Source organism: Mytilus trossulus, chromosome 11, assembly GCF_036588685.1.
Source record: "Mytilus trossulus isolate FHL-02 chromosome 11, PNRI_Mtr1.1.1.hap1, whole genome shotgun sequence".
NCBI lineage: Eukaryota > Metazoa > Mollusca > Bivalvia > Mytilida > Mytilidae > Mytilus > Mytilus trossulus.
In genome coordinates, this window is record NC_086383.1 from 11,317,380 (window position 1) to 11,340,303 (window position 22,924).

General features: G+C 31.5%; 1 protein-coding gene across 1 annotated transcript in view; it reads right to left on the minus strand.

Moving 5' to 3' along the window:
* Positions 1–5,949: 5,949 nt before the first annotated feature.
* LOC134689718 (scavenger receptor cysteine-rich type 1 protein M130-like) overlaps positions 5,950–22,924 on the minus strand; it is a 43,509-nt gene continuing 26,534 nt past the window's right edge. Inside the window, exons 9-13 of the mRNA XM_063549685.1 lie at positions 22,481–22,607; positions 21,740–21,903; positions 21,252–21,378; positions 19,021–19,211; positions 5,950–6,356 (exon numbers count right to left, since the gene is read on the minus strand). Coding sequence (XP_063405755.1) covers positions 5,950–6,356; positions 19,021–19,211; positions 21,252–21,378; positions 21,740–21,903; positions 22,481–22,607 — 1,016 coding nt within the window. The remainder of the gene's footprint in view (positions 6,357–19,020; positions 19,212–21,251; positions 21,379–21,739; positions 21,904–22,480; positions 22,608–22,924) is intronic.

Here is a 22,924-nt window from a genome sequence, read left to right on the forward strand (position 1 = left end):
TAGCTACCGCTTTACAAGCAGAACTAAAAACAATGAAAGTCCCAACTATGTATTGGCTTCCGAAACTACACAAAACACCTTACATATATAGATTTATTTCGTCTTCAAGCCATTGTTCCACTACTAAATTATCTATTCTTCTTACCAGTACACTTGGTACAATCAAAAACCTGATACTAAATTGTTCAAATAAGGCCTCCGAAAATAGTTGAATTAATTGCTTTTGGAGTGTCAAAAACTCGTTGGAAGTACTTGTTAAATTGCATGCTTATATTGGTGGTTTTAATCTGTTCAAAGTTTTGATTTTTCTACCCTATATACAACATTGCCTCACATTCTCATTAACAAATAAATTACACACGTAATTTAATTGGCATTTAAAAAGACAGAATGTGAATATATATGTTCAAACTCTTTTAGGTCATTTTTAGTAGCAATAAACAAAACAGCTATGTCAATTGAACATGATTTGAAATTATATCTGCCCTTGAATTTTTACTATATAACATTTTTGTTCGCTTTGGAGATTCCGTATATCGTCTGGTTATCGGAATTCCAATGGGGACTAACTGTGTACCACTAATTGCGGACCTGTATTTGTATTGCTATGAGTTACAATTTATGACCAAAATCAGCAAAGACCCATCAAAACAACATCTGATATACAAATTTAATAATACTTTTAGATATAAGGATGATATTTTGGCTCTCAATAATGACGACTTTAGTATGTATACTAAAGAAATTTATCCTGTTGAATTTACTTTGAATAAAGCTAATACTAACAATGACCACTGCCCATTCCTTGATCTTGATATATATATCATTAACGGAAAGCTTAATACTAAAATGTATGATAAAAAAGATGATTTCTCATTCCCTATCGTTAATTATCCATTTTTAGATGGTGACGTTCCCTTGTCACCATCTTACGGTGTTAATATATCTCAACTTGTACGACTCGCTCGTGTATGTAACATTGTTTTAAATTTTAACGAGAGAAATTTATGTATTACTAAAAATTATTACACCAGAGTTTTCGATATCACAAACTAGTCAAAACATTTACTAAATTTTATCATCGGTATAAGAACATCATTCGTAAATACAGCTCAACATGGAGACTTCTTTTACGTTCAGGTATTTCACATCCAATATTTTATGGAAATATTCTTATAAAGCACAAAAATGTCAGTATTCACCTCAGAAACTAACAATACGTTTAAATAGACTTATAATGAAGGGATATAGTTACGATATTGTTGTCAGGTCAATATTAAAGATTGCATATTTTGGCATTAATATTGATTTACTTATAGGGTCTTTGCATCGGAACTAAACACATTTATTATTAATTTACCAGTTGTTGGCTTGACACGGGTTATGTTCTTCTCATATATTTCATGATGGTATGATACTAAACCCCTCATTGGAAGGATTGAGTCTAAAATTCGTATGATGAAGACATAATTTTTCAATCAGTTTAACAGAAGTCTGGAGCTGGCATGTCATTTAACTGCTAGTAGTCTGATGTTATTTATGTATTATTTTCATTTTGTTTATTTTCTTTGGTGACATCTTCTGACATCCGACTAGGACTTCCCTTGAACTGAATTTTAATGTGCGTATTGTTATGTTTACTTTTCTGCATTGGCTAGAGGTATAGGGGGAGGGTTGAAATCTCACAAACATGTTAAACCATGCCGCATTTTTGCGCCTGTCCAAATTCAGGAAATTTTCCTACTTTTGTTGTTAAACTATATTGTTAAGTTTGCACGTTACTCTGTCAACCTGTGTCTCTGTCGACATATAAATCATATTATACACTAAGTATGACGATGAATCAATAATGCATTCACTGCAATAAAATAACTATAATTGACTATTCGACATTCATAGTGTAATGCCGTATGTCTGTTGTTAGTATCATCAAGATAAAAGTATCACAATTTAAAAGAAAAGAAGATTCAAGAAATATTTCACCCATATATGATTTTAAAACAATCAAATTCAACAATAGCTGCCATCTAATTTAGACTTTCTTATTTGTGCGGTACTATATACTCCGTTATCACATTGCAAAGCTTCTTCATAGCACTGACAGGCTGTATCTTTAGCTCCCGATATCTCATAGCATAATCCAAGAATTGTTATTGAATTAGATAAGTCGTTAAAATGAATTAAATATTTTTGTTTCACTGTTAAATATAAATCTCGTAAAGACTTTTGTCTATTTAACAAATCATCAAGATGATGATAGCATAGAAATCTAAGACAATGTGACATTACAACAGGCGGTATGTCTTTTTCTCGTGTTTCAACCTCCAGCTGAAGTTCTTCTGGTATTAAAGATGAATTCCTACAGTACCTGACATTTCTTATTATAGCCATTTTCATCCTATCATTTAAAGTCATTGAAGAATGAATATTTTGTCTGTATATAATTCTTTGCCCATATTTGGGTTCTTTGCATGTAAACATCATATAAGGTGGACATCTAGACATAACATAATCCAGGAGTTTGAGTGTTACATTATATTGTCCCGTGACATAATAAAACGACGCGTAAAACAACCAACCCGATACGGCATCTGTCTTGATACCGTTGTGTAAATGTCTATGATAACATGTATGTATGTTGTATTTGTTGCCTTTTGTATTCGGACTTGGTAGTAGTTGTGCTAAACTTATACTGATTTCGGCATAATGGTTTTTGCATACATCAATAATAAATGTAGACGATTCTGACGTTAGTAAAGATTTAGTCAATGCAAGTCTTTTATACCAATTTAAAATGTCCATTCCGCACTCCATAGTATGCGATTCATCATTAATTCTGTAGAACAGGAAGTCTAACATAATGGACTGTGATTGGCTATCTGTACTTACTAAACAGGGATTTTCATTGTCAGGTTTAAATAAACTAGTTATCAACCCACCGATCCCTCCAAACTTTATACTCTCAAGTACAACTAAAAGAATATAATTGTTACTCTGATTGATCTTTCCCAAGAACATATTGTGTTCAGGTATAAAGTAATTCGGACAATAAGCAATTTTCACCCATGATATTAACTTATGAAGACAGAGAGAAAAACAATAATACAATTTAGATAATTGAAATGTTTCAATATCCGACTCCTCTGAGACCCAGAATAAAGTCGTTTTCAGAAAGTAGGAACACATCAACTCTTTGGCAGCATTATTTGTGTTAACAATACACTTTAAGGTTAGTTTAAGTAAACCGTAACATAATAACTGAGTAAAGTTAAACGAGTGTACAAGTATTTTTTCTGCCACAGAAAACGATAACCGCCATAATAAGTTGCTATCTGACATATTCTTGGGACCAATGGGTACTATCAAGCAACCATAATTTATAATCCTGTCAATTATAAAATTAGGCGGCCATTGCTGTCGTTGCCGGGATGCCCATGGAATCGCGTTGTGTGGTAAATATTTACTCCGTATGCAGAATGCCTTATCTATTGTTTGGCTTTTGTTTGATAGACATGGACCGTGTACAAATACCGTACCTCCCATTGTTTTAATCCAAAAATCTTTAAAGCTGTAAGTGTCTAGATAAATCCTTTCACCGGTACAAGTACCGGGTGGACAATTAAAACATTGCACACGAAAAAAAGGTTCCCTCTCTGGTTGTGCCACCAATCTGAGTCTAGTAAATCCAGGATTATTCATATCTGTCTCCATAACCACCGTAGCACGATTAACTGGGTGTTTAACATTGTTAACATTCTGTATAACTTCAATCCTACCAGATAAGTACATAATATCTATGTCACTGCCTGGTAAATCCATTCCTTCTGATAGACTTCCACTGAACATTTTTGAAAAATCAGGAACACCTGCATCGTGGATCATATCTCCTATGATACATAGTCGTTGTCTCTTTCGTATATCTATTTCAGAACCAACAGTGTTAACCAAGTGTTCGAATAAGCATTTTTGGCTAGGATTATTCCTAAGCCAAACCAAGTGATCTATAAAATATAAATAGATATTTACGTATATATCCTTTAAAAGTACACTATTTCACATTTAATGACAGTGTGTGTACTACAAATTGCTAAAGTATTGTTTCATTGGTTGTAAAATTCCAATCATGAAACTTGGAAGAATATTTACGACGCTACACTTCAATTTTGTCCACGTAGCAGTCAACTTTGACGCTCTGGTCAGAACGATTGTTTCAATAAAAAGCGGACGACGATTTTTAATGAATGCTAGTCATTATGAGGTATCATTGATAGGAAATTAAGAGGATCTTGTACTATTGACCATGAGAAAATTATCTACCAAAGTCCACATTATGTGGTTGGTTCATTATAAGTATGCGTTAGGCCTTCATCAATGAGAAAAAATAAAGACTGTACTGTTGGTTGTCCAAAGCTAAGACATGAAAAATACGAAACAATTCAATTGGCTTCTGCATAACAAAAAAAATTAGGAAAACAGATATGTCAGACATGGACCAACGACAACAACTTAACTATAGGCCCCGAACTTGAAACAAGCGGAGTTAATCATATTTGAAGGGACCAACCGAATTCATATCCAACTATAGCAGTCATCACGTGACTTTTGTGACGTCATACATCACCCGTATCAAGCCCAAGTAAATTGTATAGAAATGCATAGGGGCTTTCTTAAATCGATGAAATACATTACTTTAAGTTCATGATACTAAAAGTGTGGGTCTTTGTAGTAATTCCTCATATATTTAGAAATATAAATATTCCATTTGGAATAGTTTAAATTTTGATCTTCTCCCTTCCAAATGCTTTTGAAAATTTGTCTTGTTGCCTCGATAGTTCACAATGTTAAATCATACAACTACGATAAATATTGGATTTTCTGTCGTCTTTAACCTCAAATAGCGATTTAAACAAAACAGATGGAATAATTGTGGGTCTTAGTGCTTATTATTATATTCATAAATATTTGAAATATCGTATATAGAATAGTTTAATTTTCTATTATGTCCCTTCCAAATTGATTTGAAAATAAGCAGTTTTCAGAAAATCTGATATTATTTTTCAAGATGGCGACTAGATTGACAGCGTGGGGCGACATGGTAAAGATATAATTAGTACGATTTTTACAATGAAAATTAAATAACTGTTGGATGCTCGTTTCAGTCATTTTCTTACCTTAAAGGAGTATGTAATCGAACATTGGTTCCTTTTTATCAAGCTTAACATGCTGTTGTTATTTTTATAAAATTTTGAAAAATGGCGACCAAATAATTTTCAAACGTAGAGGATGTTCGACACTTATTTTGTTAATGCACATAATTCAATTTATTTTCACTGTTTATATTGCAATTAAATATGACACGTTATTGTAACTATAAGAATAGCCTTAGACATAGCTAGATTAAGGAGATATTAATTAAGTCATAACATCAACGTGATCAAAGAAAACAAACATGGCACCTAATCACGATGTAAGTTTTGACAATACCCATGTAGATACATGTTTTGACAATACCTATGCCGGTTAATGTTGTCCGATTATCAATGAAATTCTTTACAATATTATTTTATATTCATAAAAGAAGACATCAAATGGATATAAACCGAGGTGAACTAAATATATTTTTCAATTTTCTTTACATAATTCATCAGGTAACCAGTAAAAAAAATCCTAATTGAACCAGTCACATGCAGAGTTATCGAACGTTATTATGACTGTAATAGTTGCATATGCTTATAAGTGGAATCCCGACAGTTCCTTTTCGTAGTCATGTTGCTGTCAATTTGTAATTTTTTTCTTCGGTTATGATGTTGTCTTTTTATCATTACTCTTTTTGTCTTTGTGTTGTCTGTTTCTCGTTTTCTTAATGATCGTGGTGTTTTTGCTGTCTTTGGCCAATTGTTTAAGAATCAGATATTGATATGTTTACCATTACTTAGGCAGTTTATTGATTCATATATCAAAACCTTGAAGCCACGTGTGATCGTCTAGAGAATGAGATATTGACAAATCATAATTATTACCTTTATGACAGTCTGTACAGTTCTCTAAGTATTCCAGATATTCATTTGAAGATTTGTCAGGATATCTCAGGTTAATAATCCACTGTTCATGTGTTTTTCTTCTCTCCAAACAAGCTTTATACATTCTTTCAAATTGTCTGATTGTTAACCCAAAGACATCATTTGAGATAATCATCCCTCCATCAAAGGATTGGCTAAGTAATGGTGTATATTTACGCTTTCCACGATATGGAAAACGTTTGACACCGTAAAGTTCCCAGAACGTGATTTTCCTCATGCTAAATGAGTTTCCATTTTCATCTTTTGCTAGGTTTGTTGGATTTCCGTTCATTCTCACTATAAGAAAGTCATGAATACATAAATTAGAATATTATATTTTGACCTTTGAAAAAAACTAGTACAGTAGTGGTACAAATGACCCTTTCATTCTAGGATATATTTTTTTCCCGAAACTTCATAGTAAAGGTGGTACATTTTTAACCTTAAAAGGAGTTCATATGAGAAATTGCATTGTCTATATTTTCATAATTCAATCTATATTAGATGAGCAAAGGAAAAGTTATATGAATTTATCATGAAGATTTATAAATCCTTGTCTTTACTGTGATGACTCAGCATAATTCACAAGTTTCAATATTCATAGCTTACTAAACGCCCTGGCTGCAAAGCAAGTTTATTGTATATCCTCATTTGTAATTTAAAGTGTAAAGCAGTGCTAACATGTTCTCTTCGCAGTCGAGTTAACTCATAGAGTGTCGTTACATATTGTTGTTTGGGTGTTTCGTCCTGTAAAAAAAAAGGTTAACCGTATTTTTCTTTTGACACGGGCAGAAAAAAAATACAAGCCAATTATGAAAAAAATACACCAATAAAGCTAACAATAGTGTTTTCTTTTTTGAATTATTAAGCAAATGTGAGGCTCCATGGATGAAAAAGGAGAAAAATCCCTAACCCGTTTGCCATAAAAGAGATATTGAACCCGTAAAGGCTAAAATTTATTATTTAAAGGTCTTTAGCATACAAAACAATCACAATTATGTTATAGAAAGAGATAATATAATAAGAACTCTGTACTAACCATTGAAGGAGAAATTGTGAACTTTTAAAGATAAAAGGCATACAGTAAGATGTTGATTGGAGACACAGGCAGGATTATAAACGTTGTATATTCTTAAATATAAAAAAGGAGATGTGGTATAATTGCCAATGAGACAACTAACCACAAAAGACCAAAATGACACAAACATTAACAATTATAGGTCACCATACGGCCTTCAACAATTAGCAAAGCCCATACTGCATATAGTCAGCTATAAAAGGCCCCGATAAGAAACGTAATGATTAACTAGTAAACTTAACGTTTCATTATTTTTAAATGATTTGAGTGTGTTATCAGAAAAGGTCATATAGGTTCCGTATATTTTATGTAAGACAACATACACGTAGGGTAGATGACATTACTTTAAGTCTTGTTTTCAAATTAAAAAAAAAAAAAAATGAAACAGATGTGGGGGTTTAACTTGTACTGTTAAAGAAAAGTAAGTAAAATGCAGTGATTTCTTTGAGGCTACTATATGATTAAAACGAATAAAAATTGTTGTGAAAAAATTGTTTTTTAAGAGTTTTCTTTTTAAATACAGCTGTTTCACACACCATGACTCTTTTAGGTAGATATATTATCCATAGATGCACTGATATGTTTACGTACTGGTTCCAAATATGATTTCTATGTTTCATCTCAAAAGAACATAACTTGGGGAGGGGGGAAGTTACTAGTATAAATGAAAAATAAAACGGAAGCGTTGAATTCCAAGGGAGACCAAAAGGGAAGCTAGGTGCAGTACAGAATTTTAAGTCCAAGTTTAAACTCTTATACGTTCATGGAGTATACATGTTAAAATTTGCAAACAGCCATATATTTTAACCTTTGAAAAAATAGTAGTGCTAATGAGTTTCTCATTTGAATTGTTTTACATTGTCATTTCGGAGCCTTTTAAAGCTGACTATACGGTATGGGCTTTGCTCATTGTTGAAGGCCGTACGGTGACCTATAGTTGTTAGTTTCTGTGCAATTGTGGTCTCTTGTGGATTTGTCAGTTATACCACATCTTTTTATATTACGATACAACTGTACAGTCATTTCACTAATCATATGAAAGATGTAACGCAGAAGTTATTTCTTCGATACATGTATATCGAACGGCAATGTATGCGAATCTAGCATGAAAAAGAAAAAGAATACAATTTCATATTAACCTATCTTGATCAAGATACTGTTTCTGCATTCGTTAAGTTCATACAGCATGATGGCAAATATAAACAGATCACATTTATCTTTTTGTATGTCTTTGTAAAGGTGCTATATTTGATATCATTGGTGCTTTCAAAACTGTATGAACAATATTAAGTAATTGAAATTTGAAAGTGTGTTTAACTAAAATATGTATTCGAGGAACATGTTGAAAGAAAGTCAACCAGCATAAAAACACACAAGATATATGTAGGTTTACATCGAAGAGATGAAAAAAAGTAAGAAATAAACACTTTATAGGTGTGAACACCAAAAAAAAACAACACCTTGTGTGACGACAGGATAAGCATCTCCTGTTATGCAAGCCTAACCAAATACATACAAATATATTTTACCTTTTTACACTTGGACGCTGAACAAGTACTTGTTGTTTTGCTGTATGACTTGAGTAATTAAAAGTTAGTTTAAAGGGAAGCTGAAACAAGGAAAAATTTCTTGGAAATACTTGTACTGTGTTCACATCAAAATAAGGATGGGCGGTCACACATCTAAAGTGTTAAACACTTGGTTTGAATAAGATTACAAGGAAATTGAAACACAACGAAAATGACTCATAATTCAAAATCTGAATTTTTATTACATACATATCAAATGGTCTTTCAGTCCATACATAGCCCATCAGTTTAATTGTCACTTGTTCAAAAGTAATCAATCGTGAACAGGACACAATTAGAACATGTTGAGATTAGACGCTTATTTGTGTATGTAAAGATCTACATCAATTAATTAAATTCGTATACATTGTAAATTTATGTTGATTTCTAAAGGCATACACCAAATAACATAGCATGTGACCGGTCACTAAATTTCTGTTTCTAAGATTTTCTTTACAAATGCATTTTTAGTTGCATCTCTAATCATATATTTATGACACTTTTTCAGAATTTCTTGAGAGTTCAATTAAAGTTAATTTGACAAAAAGACACTTCTTTATACGAAGATTGTTAAGTTGGTATTCTAAAAACATATTTTTGTTTTTTTTAAAACAAAAGGATCGAGCATTAATCAGCATAAGTGTAAACACTTGAATAATCGCTAAAAAGAAAACGAAACTCAGTCTTAGTGATTTTAGTTAGAAAACTAACTCGCTTTTCTGGTTTGTTGTACAATCGTTACTAGTGTTTTTGTCTCTATATGGTATCTAAAATGTTTCAGCATAGTTTCTTAATTTGCATTGCTGGCTCATTTATTATAAATATTTTAACGTGCTTTCAAAAAAACTATTATGGCTATCTACAATTGTATTCAATATGTGGTATTCATACTTATTTTATTTAAATTTTCAAGCAACTGATACGTCTTTTATCGACAAAACACGCATTAAACATATAACACGCTTGGCATATTTTGTATAGTTTTACAAAAAATGATAATATACCTAAATAATTGTAATTTAAAAAAAGAGACAAAAAAGAGGCGAAAGACACCAGATATACATTCGTATCACCAGTCGAAAATAAACTGTAATCACCATGGTTAAAAAAAAAAAGGGAAAGAGCAACATACAAACATTATTCACTGAACACAATAGGATAACACAATAGTGAATAATATAACCCCCGACAAAACTGGAGGTGATCTCATGTGCTCAAGAAGGGTTAGCACATCCTGCTCTGCATGGGACGCCTGTCAAATTGCACATGTTAGTACAAACCAAGTATTAAGTCTATTTCAGTAAGTAACATTCGGGAAAAGAGACAGGATTGTTGTGACAACATAATGAACATATCCGTTCTCATCTGTAAAACGAATACGTCACCACTTACAATATCATATCAACCGGGAGATATATAAACGTCGTAAATAGGCACTTCTGGAATGTTGCTACAAAGAATTTGAAAAATCTCAATAAGGAAGCTGCAGTAATCTAATTGTCGTAGAGTTTTGTTTTCAACAAATCTCGATGTCAATTTCTAGATGGAAGTCAAGATAGGTAGCAGACTTAAATGTATCTGTTGTGTCCTTTCTATGAGATTTGATAAGATGGATGTGTTTAACATAGTAACAACATTCATCATCTTTATAGCGGAAGGTAAAGATAAAGGATACTGTTTACTTTGTTTCCGTCTTCCTCATAAATTCCTTGTATTAGGTCAGCCAGCCTCATATAAATAAAGAAACAAGTCGGAGAGAAGATGTGAAATTTTTTTCCCCATACGAATACCGCTTGTTTGTTCAAATTCACTTCCTCCAAATGAAACAAATATGTTGTTAATTAAGTTTAATAAATCAAGCATCCTGATAAAGTCAGTTTTAGAAATGTGTTGTTTGAATTAAGTGAATTTGTTCGAAATAGGAATTATACCTTCCTAAAACTAGTTATAGTTTAAACATATTTTATTGTTCCAAAAAGAGACAAATGGATTAGACACAAGTTTTCCAACTTAGTAACGTCTTTTCCAATATATACATAAATATACACATGAATGAACATTAAATAAATCTGACTTTAACCAATTATTATTTTAGCATGAAGATATAAAAAATAAATTACATATAAATTTTTAGAATCGAATCAATGGATATTTAACACTTAATATAACCAATCGAATGCGCCTATTTTCAGAAAAAATAAATGCAAACACACCGAACTGTAAATTAAATATATTAGTGTACATGACAAGTGACTTTAGTCATGTGTGTGTGTGAATTTGTTTAAATGTAAATTACACACTCATAGTTTATAGTTACGGATTAACAGAAAAACGGAATAATTCTACACGTAATTGTAAGTATCAATTTTGTTTTTTTACTTAAATCCATTGACCGTTTCAGAATACAAAAGTCAATCATAAAGATCATTCGATTATCGTTCCCAAAAGAGCATACATACATTGATCATGTTCTAGTACAGAATAAGGTTGTCAAAGTTGAGAAAAACGCTTGGTACTTTTTACATACTTTTATACAGATAGAAAAACACTATCATTTTCTTCAGAACTCAAAGACTCATCATCAGAGAGCAATAACTCAATTGTAATATTGATAGCAAAAACATTGATTTCATTCATCATTAATAGTCTTTCTGATGAAAAATTGTTACAATATAATAAATAATGTTTAGCATCTTCATTGATGAAGCCACACAAACAATTGGCATCTTGTACTAAGTTTGCATTAAACAAATCAGATTGAAGAGTGCTACAATGGTTTCGCAACCTTGCATGTAATACAGATAGAAAGCGGTCTCCAGAGCAAAAATGACTCGAAGGTTTTTTATTCTTATAGTATAACATGTGCAATTTGCTTTTAAATGATGAAAATGTAGGACTCTGTCTAATAATAATATCTAAAGTGTTCCACAATGTTATGGATGCTGGGAAATAAGAATGTTGATAAACCGACAAACGATTCACTGGAATAGTGATATTGTGTCTGTTTCGTAAATTGTAATTACTAATATCAGACACAAATTCTGGAACCAAGTCATGTAAATAATCTGGAGCCTGATTGTTAATAATTTTATAAAACATGGCTAACTTTTTTACCTCCCGCCTTACGATTAATTTTTCCCATCCCGTCTCCCTGTAAATAGCGTTTCGGCTAGCATAACTTGGTAATCCAGTAACTATGCGAGCAGCCTCGATTTGAATATTTTCTATCCGATCAGAATTTGTGTTCCCACAATTGTCCCAAACTTCTGATGAATACTCAAGTATCGGACGAATAAAAATCATATAAATTTTTTCCAAATATTCCCTTTTTAGTCGATATTTTAGTTTGCGTAAAACATTAAGCTGCTTCGTAGTTTTCTCAATCAGTTTATCAACATGCTTATTCCATTTACAATCATTACTAAATATGACACCTATGTGTTAATGCGCACTAACTGGTTTCAATGTAGTACCACTAAAATCAAAAGTAATATCACTGTAAATATTTTTCAAACTGAATATCATAATATCAGTTTTATTAGGATTAAACTTCACTAGCCATTTTTCTGACCACTTACTTAAATAATCAAGATCTCTACTGATTGAATTTTTCAAAGTGGATTCATCAGGTGCAGTATGACCTATTGAAGTATCATCTGCAAAAACTAGTTACCTTTTTTAACGTTGGCAATCCATTTTTATGAAACAAAGCTGTACCAACTGTTTCAAATTGTCATTTAGTTTGGAAACGATAACACTTGTGTAAAGGGTATAAAAGTCAAATGTTTAAATACTATTGCAAGGTGACAAAATCTAAGATTGTTAATACTCTTTGAGTGTTTTAGTAACCACATCTGATTCACGCCTCCATAAGAATAGGTTTTTCGCATAGCCTTGATAGTAAATACATTGATGGCACACATTGGAGGACTTCTTCATTTTTTTGGAAGTTAAAAAGAAACATAGAACTAACCTATGCCTATCCATATTTTCTCTTTATATAACTTGTATTACATGTATCCAAAACTGTACATCCTCAGTCAAATGGATACAAAAAAGGGGGAAATGAAAAATAACCAAATTCTATATGATGAAAATTCAAATTTTAGATTTAATATTAATAAAATCTTTGATTTTGACTCTGACTTTTCTCCATAATCAAAGTACACGTTAAATTCAACATGGCTCTCATCGAATGATAAGTAGGATTGCAATTTCATCAGCTTTGCAAAGTCAAAAGTTCTTATTTGTATACATACTTGTATATTTAAGATGTACTTAGGTGAGGTTTTGGAATTTGTGTCAAATGTTCGGACTCCTTGGTGTTTTTCCATACAATGCAATGTAAAATATTTTGCCCCATAACACACATTTATTTTTTCATATAAGACTTAATGGCTCATGAATGGGCATTTACCCAAATTTAAGAAGATTCTTGATTTTCTTTCTTTTATTTTGAGACCCAATAATACCAATGCAAATATATAGGTAAAAGTCCAAGTCCACCTTTTCCCGCCATATTTTACATCTTTTAAAAATATCTCTTTAAGGAAGTCCATGACCTATCAATATTTTAAGCTAATTTTTATCCTCAATTGATGCTCTCCCAACTTATAGTATCAATTTTCACTTCATAATTTATTAATTTTGACCTAACCTCACCTAAGTACATCCTTAAAAAGGCAAATAAATAATTATCAAAAACATTTGACTTGACAAAGAACGGCGCGTACCACATGCAATCTACTACTGTGAAAAAGTACAAACGAAAACAATATGCCATGATCTGTTTCCGGAATATTCAAAAGTCATCAGCAACACAATTAAAGACTTATACAAGAGACCCCTTCATAAACAACAGTCATCAATACTATTTGATAGAGCAATACATTGCGCCTGTATGGATACTTCATCTCCATCAAAACGTACTGGAAGAGTAATCAACATTAATTTACAATTCAATAAATCACACTTACCATGTTCGTTAGACACCTCTGTGCTAAGTCAAAAAACAATTAAAAGAGCATGCTTCATGATAATGGAAAAAAAAACCGGAGGACTCTGATATACTTCATGATTATTGAAAAGGATCAAATAAGATATCTATATTTGTTGACTGTTAATAAGAAAAAGCGACTTTCACCATGTATTTTCATTCTCTTCGATAAAAGCAACAATGTACAGCGAAATAAATTCTTCATGATAATTACAAAGGATTGGAAAATGTTGATATAACAGAACCAAAATATGAACCATGAACTTTACTTACCACCAAAACCGCTTAGATTATGCAACAGCACATAGCCCAATGTAAACCTCAAGATACATGACAATGAAGAAATAATTAAAAAAAAACTTGATATCACAATAGAAGACACTAAACAAACAATTAGCGCAAGTATTTGGGTTAAGGCTGCGGTTGGGTGGGGAAGGAGGGTGGTGGTGGTGGTGGTGGTGGCGTGGCGATGGTGGCGAAAATATTTAATTGATAAGGATGCCGGTGTCGTACTTGTACTCCTCACTTTTATATACTTATAAATGTATTATAGTTATCAAATGTACGAGGACAGCATACACAGTTCATTTATCGTGTATATCAAAATTTTAGCATTTCCAACATAAAGATTCCTAATGTAATGTTTACTAACGGCGAGCAATTGAGTCCTGGTAACTATTATGAGTTTACTTACATCCACTGGGTTGATCTCACTGCTGGTGGAGTTTTAATTCCACGAGTAGTTCACCAGCCCAATAGTTAGCACATCTGTGTTGACTTTAGTTATCATCGATAAGTTCATAATTATAAATTAACTGTTGACAAATTAATAGATTACTTCAGCTGTTTCTGGGAAAATTTTAAGGAATTTCAGTCCTCAATGGTGTTCTATTTCGTACTTTATTTGGTTTTTTTTTTAACTTTTTTTATTCGAGCGTCACTGATGAGTCTTTTGTAGACGAAATGCGCGTCCGGCGTAAATAAAAACATTTCAATCCTGGTATCTATGACTAGTTAACTCATTGATTGTGAAAAATTACAGTAATTTTTATATATTAATTGACGGCGACTTTATCATATAAGGCAGATAATTTTTCCACCAATAATAACTGGTGAATCACAGTAAATTGTTGAAAATAACTCTTTTGTTTGCCTTTAAATATCACACGTCGTATTCATAATAAACAATTAATAGCATCCTGAAATGCAAACTAGAGAATACACTAGGGATCCTCTAAAAATAAATATTCAAAATAACACAATTCCATAAAAGGAAGATTACCCTGAATATACACTTACGTTATATAAATCTTAACCTGTGATTCGGGAAAGGCACGTCAAATTAGCCTATATCATCCATACTTTAATTAATGTGTGATAAAATCTTTATGTGAAGTTGTGCATATTTGAGAAACATACATTTGAATTCTGGTAACATTTTATAAACCTTACCTTTATTTCAATGATGAAACCTTTATAATTGTGACATATGCTTACTAAGCCACATCTGTGATTTTACATCGCTGTATCAAAATGAGTTAAAATGAAAACAGAAACACTTCCTTAAGGAAATTTACAATATTTTTCCCGAAGAAATCTTTATCTATTCATTTTACTTATCATGAAATCGAGTCACGTTATTAACTGTACAATAAGGGAATAGAATGGGTCAACTAAGAATTATTCATAACTTCCGAAGCATTTTATTCAAAACTTAAATGAAATCGATTTTTTAGAACATGTATAAAATTTCTCTTTTTTTCTGATTTGTGTTTTGTCAAGCTATTTATCATACACTTAAATTTTTATTAATCGTGGCCACTGTAAACAACTACGACATCAATCTGTTGATAAGGTTTGTTATTTCTTTCTGAAATGTCCTGAAATTAAAACCAACAATCGGTTTATACTACAACATCATAGAAAACAAATACAAACTACACCAACGAACAACATTCATATGCACACAGGTATCTGAATTGAGACAAGTATTCCAAGAACATTGTTAGAATTGACATGTTGAGCGTGTTAGGTTAAAAAGGTATATATAGAAGCATCTTACATTTTGTTTCATTTCGCGTTTTTCTCTTGGCACATATATTTCAAGTTTTTGGAGAGACAATATAATATTTTTTTTATAATTTAACGTTTTTCATGTTAAAATGTCGCTTACGCTTAGTAGTAGTCCCAACAATGATTTAATGGTTTAGCGGGATGACTGGCATGTCATTAAACCATGTTCAACTGACCAATTTTTCTCAAATATCCTGAACCAAGTGAGGAATATTGCAGTTGTTTTCAAATAGTTCGTTTCTTTGTTTGTTGGCGTTTATGTTGTCTTCAATTAACTTTAAGTGTTCAATTGTTCCTTTGTTTTCCTGTTATACATACTATAAGTGATGTTTTTCCTCTGGGTATATTTGTTACCCAGATTTGTTTTCTCTCAACCGATTTATGACTTTTTAACACCGGTTTAGTGCTGTTGCCTTAATGATACAAAAATGAAATTCCAAGTTATGATGCACATTTTGTTAACCACGATCGATGATATATTATACAGAATGCAGAATTTCATTAAAAAGAAGATGTGGTATGATTGCCAATAAGACAACTCTCCATAAGAGACAAAAATGACACAGAAATTAACAACTACAGGTCACCGTTAGGCCTTCAATAATTAGCAAAGTCCATACCGCATTATCAGCTATAAAAGGCCCCGAAAAGACAATGTAAAACAATTCAAACGAGAAAACTAACGGCCTTATGTATGAACAAAAATGAACGAAAATCACATATGTAACACATAAACAAACGACTCCCACTAAATTACAGACTCCTGACTCGGTACAGGCACATACATTCATTATGTGGAGGGGTTAAACATGTTAGCGGGATTCCAACCCTCCTCTAATCTGGGACAGTGGTATAACAGTTCAACATAATAACAAATTCAAATTCAAATTCAAATTCAAAGTTTTATTGCCATATAAACTTTACAGTTTGTGACATAATATAACAACAACAAAAACAAATAAAGACAATAACTAAGTGACTCAATATATATACACAAATTCAGGTAAATATTAAAGGGTCCCCTGTCCTCAGTTCCATTGTTTATTTACTTGTGTTGGTGTTGATGGGTTAAGTATATATATATATATATATATAACTTTGTCATTGTCAGTGAGATTAGCAAATGAATTACTTTCTCTGTTAATGCAATCAAAATATGTTAATCTAATATTTGAATTATGAGAACAATTTAATAAGAAATGTTTCTCATCATCTAGTACTTTGCATTTTTTGCAATAACGAACTATCCAAATCAGTTTAAAAAGGCTTAACTCATCAGATGGACAAAAAAAACAAGTAGACGTGGCTGGATACTTGTACATCCCAACAACATAGTCTGCATTGTACAGCAAAGATATAGAACTATCCACACTGTCAGTTTAGCTAAAAAAATAACCATTTGTTTGTTGAGTACGTCATTATCACTTTTTAAAATTATTTTAAACCGTCATTTAAGGAAGTATAAACAAAAGGAGACACACGACTTTCTGGTTAACGAACTATAAAGTACTTGTCCAGATAATATCTTCTATTGTTTGTTGGAAAACAAATGTGATGGTTAGATTCTAATCATAAGTATTTTACACTGTAATAAAGGAAAATTGAAACATTTAAGTATACGCAATGAATTATTAAACGTGTTGTTTTCTTTTTTTTTCAAGAGAGCTACAGGGTGGGGAATCTAAACTTATAGTTGACCACCATTCTGCTTCATATAAGGATATATCGAATAATTTTAATTATGTTGTTTATAAAGTGATAGTTCTTTTGAATCATAAACTGGTGTGATTGATTAAATATTGGTTACTTATCATCCAGTTGCAAATATTTTATAAATTTTGGGATATTGGTATTATTCAAAACGTAACAGCAAGTTGTGTTAGATTCTAAAAACTTATTCAAATTTTATTGTATCGCTTACTATTAAAACTCAACACAACATATTCATCGATAAACAGTTTATATCGAAGTCCCTTATTGTTTTATGACATGTTATGAAGCATCTTAATGGTCTACATAGAATGTGGACTATTGTTTTGTTCCGTTTTGGCATTTCATTTCAACGCATTCAAATAATCCACATATAATGGAGACTATTGTATTGTTCAATTTGTGCACATCACAATAAAGCATTCAAATAGCATTATAATTACAATTAGCGTTACGAGAGTAGAATGTTTGATAAAAGCAAACTTTTAAGTGTTTATATTATTTGATAATGTATCAGTTCGATAACGTCACGTCCGTCCGATTAAATTTATCAATAAAATGCAGACGATTTCATTCATACAACCGTACAACTATTCCAACTTTATATACGCCAAAAAAAGTAGTCTAAGCTACTATTTCATGTATTTCAATTTGCTTTATAGTCTAAAAAAAAGTACAATCGTATATGTAATAGCAAGTGTGTTGTCCCTTCGGCTTGAGCAAAACTAGTTTCTCAGTGAGAAAAAAAATGCTATTTTACCTTATGTCAGTGAAAGGTGCATATTAATGTCGAATCTTTGGCAGGCCATAGCAATGACTCAATTAGATTAAATTTTTTTTTTTGCTGAAGACATTTGTCAAATATACGGCTTTGACAGATTTTAAATATCGTATTAAACTTGAAACAATATATTGTGAAGTGACGTACCTGCTGTGTACACATAACATAATTCGTTCCATGGAAATAAAGCAGTGTTTCAAATATGCTTTTATTAATTTGTGAGTACATATTTACATGATATAGTAAGTAACGATAATATAAAACTAGGTAATGATAGAGTCTATGTCATTCACGTAAGCATGAACATTCCATTTGAGCATGTCTTACAAACGTTTTGCCCTAACGATATCACAGAGAAGAAGTTTATTGAAGTTAATGACAGACAATAGATTACAAAAGCTAACTGTATCCCTTTGATAGGGCTGGCTATAATCAAATAAAAAAGTGTACATATGTTGTCGTAAAATTAACCAATTGAATTAAAATCACATTATGTTGTAAAGTTAAAACAAAACCATAACAAATAAAAACATGAATAAAAGGATAATTAGAAAGAGCAGAGGCTAGATGAACAAAAACTAAAAAGATTTAAACAAATCTGAATACAAAAAGACAAAAAGTTTTTTTGATTTTTCTACCTCCCTATGCAAGTATAGTTTAGATACCAATTGAAGGAAACACTACATATATTGTTTCATGCAATTGTACATTTATCTACATCAGATGACATTTCAACAGTAATCGTGCATTCGTACCTTTAACACAATAAACTCCGATGTCTTCTCCATGATCACAGTTATGGTCAGCCCATAATGTATGAGTACAGTCCGTCAACGAGTATTCATATCCTTCACAATCCATATCATCTAGCCATATTTCACCATCCATATCATCTAGCCATATTTCACCATCCCCATTTCCAATCGTGTTAAAACTTTCTGCTGCACTATATCAAAACAATATCGGGAAACGTATATTGCATGAATTGTACAACATATGTCGTGTAATGTTAAAGATAATAAATGAGAAATGAAAAAAAATAATTGTACAACTCACTTTCGTTGACATGTTTGTGTTATATTTGATTATTCCTCCTAATTTTTATAACTTTGTATTACAAAATTTTGTCTGTTGTTTTTGTCATTTTTGTTGTTGTTTGTTACACAAACAGGTTATATACCTTATGAAAAGATGTCATCAAATTTTTAAACAAGTAACGACAAATAAATCAGAATATTCAGTACATGTAGCCAACCACGTTATTTAACATGAAAATATAAAGCTAAGGTCATTGCATTGCAAAACCTAATGAGCATACGGAGGTAACACAAAAATGTAAAATAAGAAAAGGAGCGGCACATGGACCTTGAAATATCAAGAATTCTATTGTGAAATCTATCCGTGCTATCATTGCTACCAGTATGCATATTAATTTTCAACTAGTACAAAAGTATTTTTCTATTACCTTCTGTGGGAGAACTCACAATCATAGTTAATTAGAGTAGAATACTTAATATGTGTTGACTATTATCCTGATTATTACCCATGTAAACTGTTCATATCATAAAGGACGAAACACCCTAACACAAATAAACAAAATGAGAAAAATATTTGAGGTTAATGACATGTGTTGTAAAAATAGAAAATGTAAAATTGAGAATGGAAATTGGAATTTGTAAAAGAGACAACAACCCGACCATAGCAAAAATAACAGCAGAAGGTCACCAACAGGTCTTAATGTAGCGAGACATTCCCGCACCGTAGGCGTCCTTCATCTGGCCCCTAAACGAATATAGACTAGTTCAGTGATACTGAACGCCATACTAATTTCTAAATTGTACACAAGAAACTAAAATTAAAATAACACAAGACTAACAAAGGCCAGAGGCTCCTGACTTGGAACAGGCGCAAAAATGCGGCGGGGTTAAACATGTTTGTAAGATCGCAACCCTCCCTCTATACCTCTAGCAAATGTAGAAAAGTAAACGCATAACAATACGCACATTAAAATTCAGTTCAAGAGAAGTCAGAGTCTGGTATCAAAAGATGTAACCAAAGAATATAAACAAAATGACAATTAGACATAAATAGCAAAGACTACTAGCGGTTAACTGACATGTCAGCTCCAGACTTCAATTAAACTGACTGAAAGATTATGATTTCATCATATAAACATCAGGCACACTTCTTTCCGTTCGGGGTTTAGTATCATACAATCATAACATATATGAAAAAACATAACCCGTCTCATGCCAACAACTGGTTATTGAATAAATGTGTTTAGTTCCGATGCAAAGACTATATTATAATATATGCAAAATATGCACTCTTTAATGACCTGACAACAGTATCGTAACTATATCTCTTCTTAATAAGTATATTCAAAGGTTTTGTTAGTTTCTGAGGTGAATACTGACACCTTCGTGCTTTATAAAGTATAAATCCATAACAAATTGGATGTGAAATACCTGAAACCTTCTTTTAAAATTTTGTTCAATTTAAAAGTACTGTTCAGCAATTTTTTGTCCATTGAAAAGATTGTAGCATTATTTGTTTGTACACTATTTCTGTAAATGTTATATTGAAACATCAGCTTTGTATGCCGTATACATGAATACATACATTTTCTTTTAAGTGTAGTGTGATTTGATAAAGTCAACAGTAGTGTTGCGTTGTTAAATAGTCATAATTCGAATAAGGGAACACATCTTATTAATTTACTTTTAATTAGTAATAAATAAAAACTAGAGCATGATCAACGATTCGCGGGATTTTCTTACTATCACATTTGGAGTGTTGACCATAAAAGAAATAGGGTTTAGAGCTGGTAAGAATTGGATATTGCTTGATGTCAACTATCAATCTATTTTCAATATATTACTAATATCAATTGATGGCTTTCTATCATATTGATATTAGATAACTCTAGGTGATACAAAACGATTTTTAATTCTCTCTACGTTAACTGATAGTATTTAATACATACTTGAATCCTATCATTCTGCATGCTACGTGTGCATCATTTAAATCAAAATAGTCATCGCAAACAGTCCCCCATTGTCCATTGTGATAAATTTCAAGTCTACCATTATTAGAACTTCCAACAATGCGAGCTTTTTTTGAAAATTAAAAATAGTATTAATCAAATAGATAACAACATGATGAAATGCATATCTAGAATGATATATTTCAGATGCATCGAAAGACCATTGCACTAATGTTGTTTTTTAGCTTTTTAAAAGAATAATCCGAGCTTATAGTCATGTTTTATATCAATGAATTGAGTTCAAAACCAACAAATAAAATTAATGATCAGCATTTATAGGACTCTAGCAGTGTAAGATAGAAATTTGTTTAAAAAATGCATCCAACTTCGTCAACTTGTCTGACAAACTTATTTTAACTAATGTGTTACTGCTGAAACATAGAACACTGTAGACCTTTATGAGGCCAGCATGTTTAGTGAAAAAGTACCTTCTACACAATTAACTCCGACGTCCTCTCCGTGATCACAATTATGTTCACCCCATGCCGCATGAGTACAGGTCGTTAAATAATACTCATGTCCATAGCATTCCATATCATCAAGCCAAATTTGTCCACTTCCTCCGCCAGCTGTATAAAAGCTTTCTGCAGAACTGAAAAACAATTTCAAAGAAACTTTTTTGTAACTGAAACGAAATACAAATAAAGATACTCCAGTACCCAGGCTGATAATATGGAAACCAATACTTGCAATAGACTAAGAGTAGTAATAAATTTAATGTACACATGTTGATGATGATGATGATGATGATGGTGATATGTTAACTATATTTAGCAAAAAGTGAAAAAAAAAATAACAATTTACCAGCATAAAAATCGTCTAAGCGGTATTAATATCATTAATGGCATGTATGTTGTTGAACCTGATTGGTGCGATTTTTAATAGCTAAAGAGTTATCAATAGTGACCAAAGACATAATATTTGAGTATCAACTATATTCTTACGATAATGAATCTAAAAACAAACAAAAAAAACAGTAAAGCCAAGCTCGGCCAGCGCTGTATCTGTGGTTTATGTATTTTTTAATTTAATGTAATTTGAAAGCAGCACAAAGATCTGACAGCTATATTTATTACATTTTATTTGTATAAGTGTTGTTAAGTGGATATCAGACTCATTGGGTAATATACAATATACTATGAAGGAAATGAAAGCGAACTTCTAAATACCTGAATCCGATCATCCTGCATGCTACATGTGCATCATTAATATCAAAAGTGTCATCGCAAATCGTCCCCCATAGTCCATTATGATAAATTTTAAGTCGACCACTGTTTGATTCCCCAACAAAGCGAGCTATTAAAATATGAAATAGAAAATTGAAATAAAACAATGGGGTCACTGTTCATTTACGCTCACAATCTGCCTTCGAAAGAAGCATACATTTTTGTTAATGTCCTTTTTTCTGTTGAACTAAAAGGAGAAATAGCGGTAATATCGAAATAAAAAAAGAACTAAATAACAAAAATCGCTTATATTTTACAATCATTTTAAATTAGTAAATGTTCAGCCTATTGAAAACAACAATATGAAATAAAGGTCACCGATGAGTTAAAAAAGATATATCAATTTAAAGGCCAAAATAAAAATGCATTTTTGCACCAAAGGGAGAT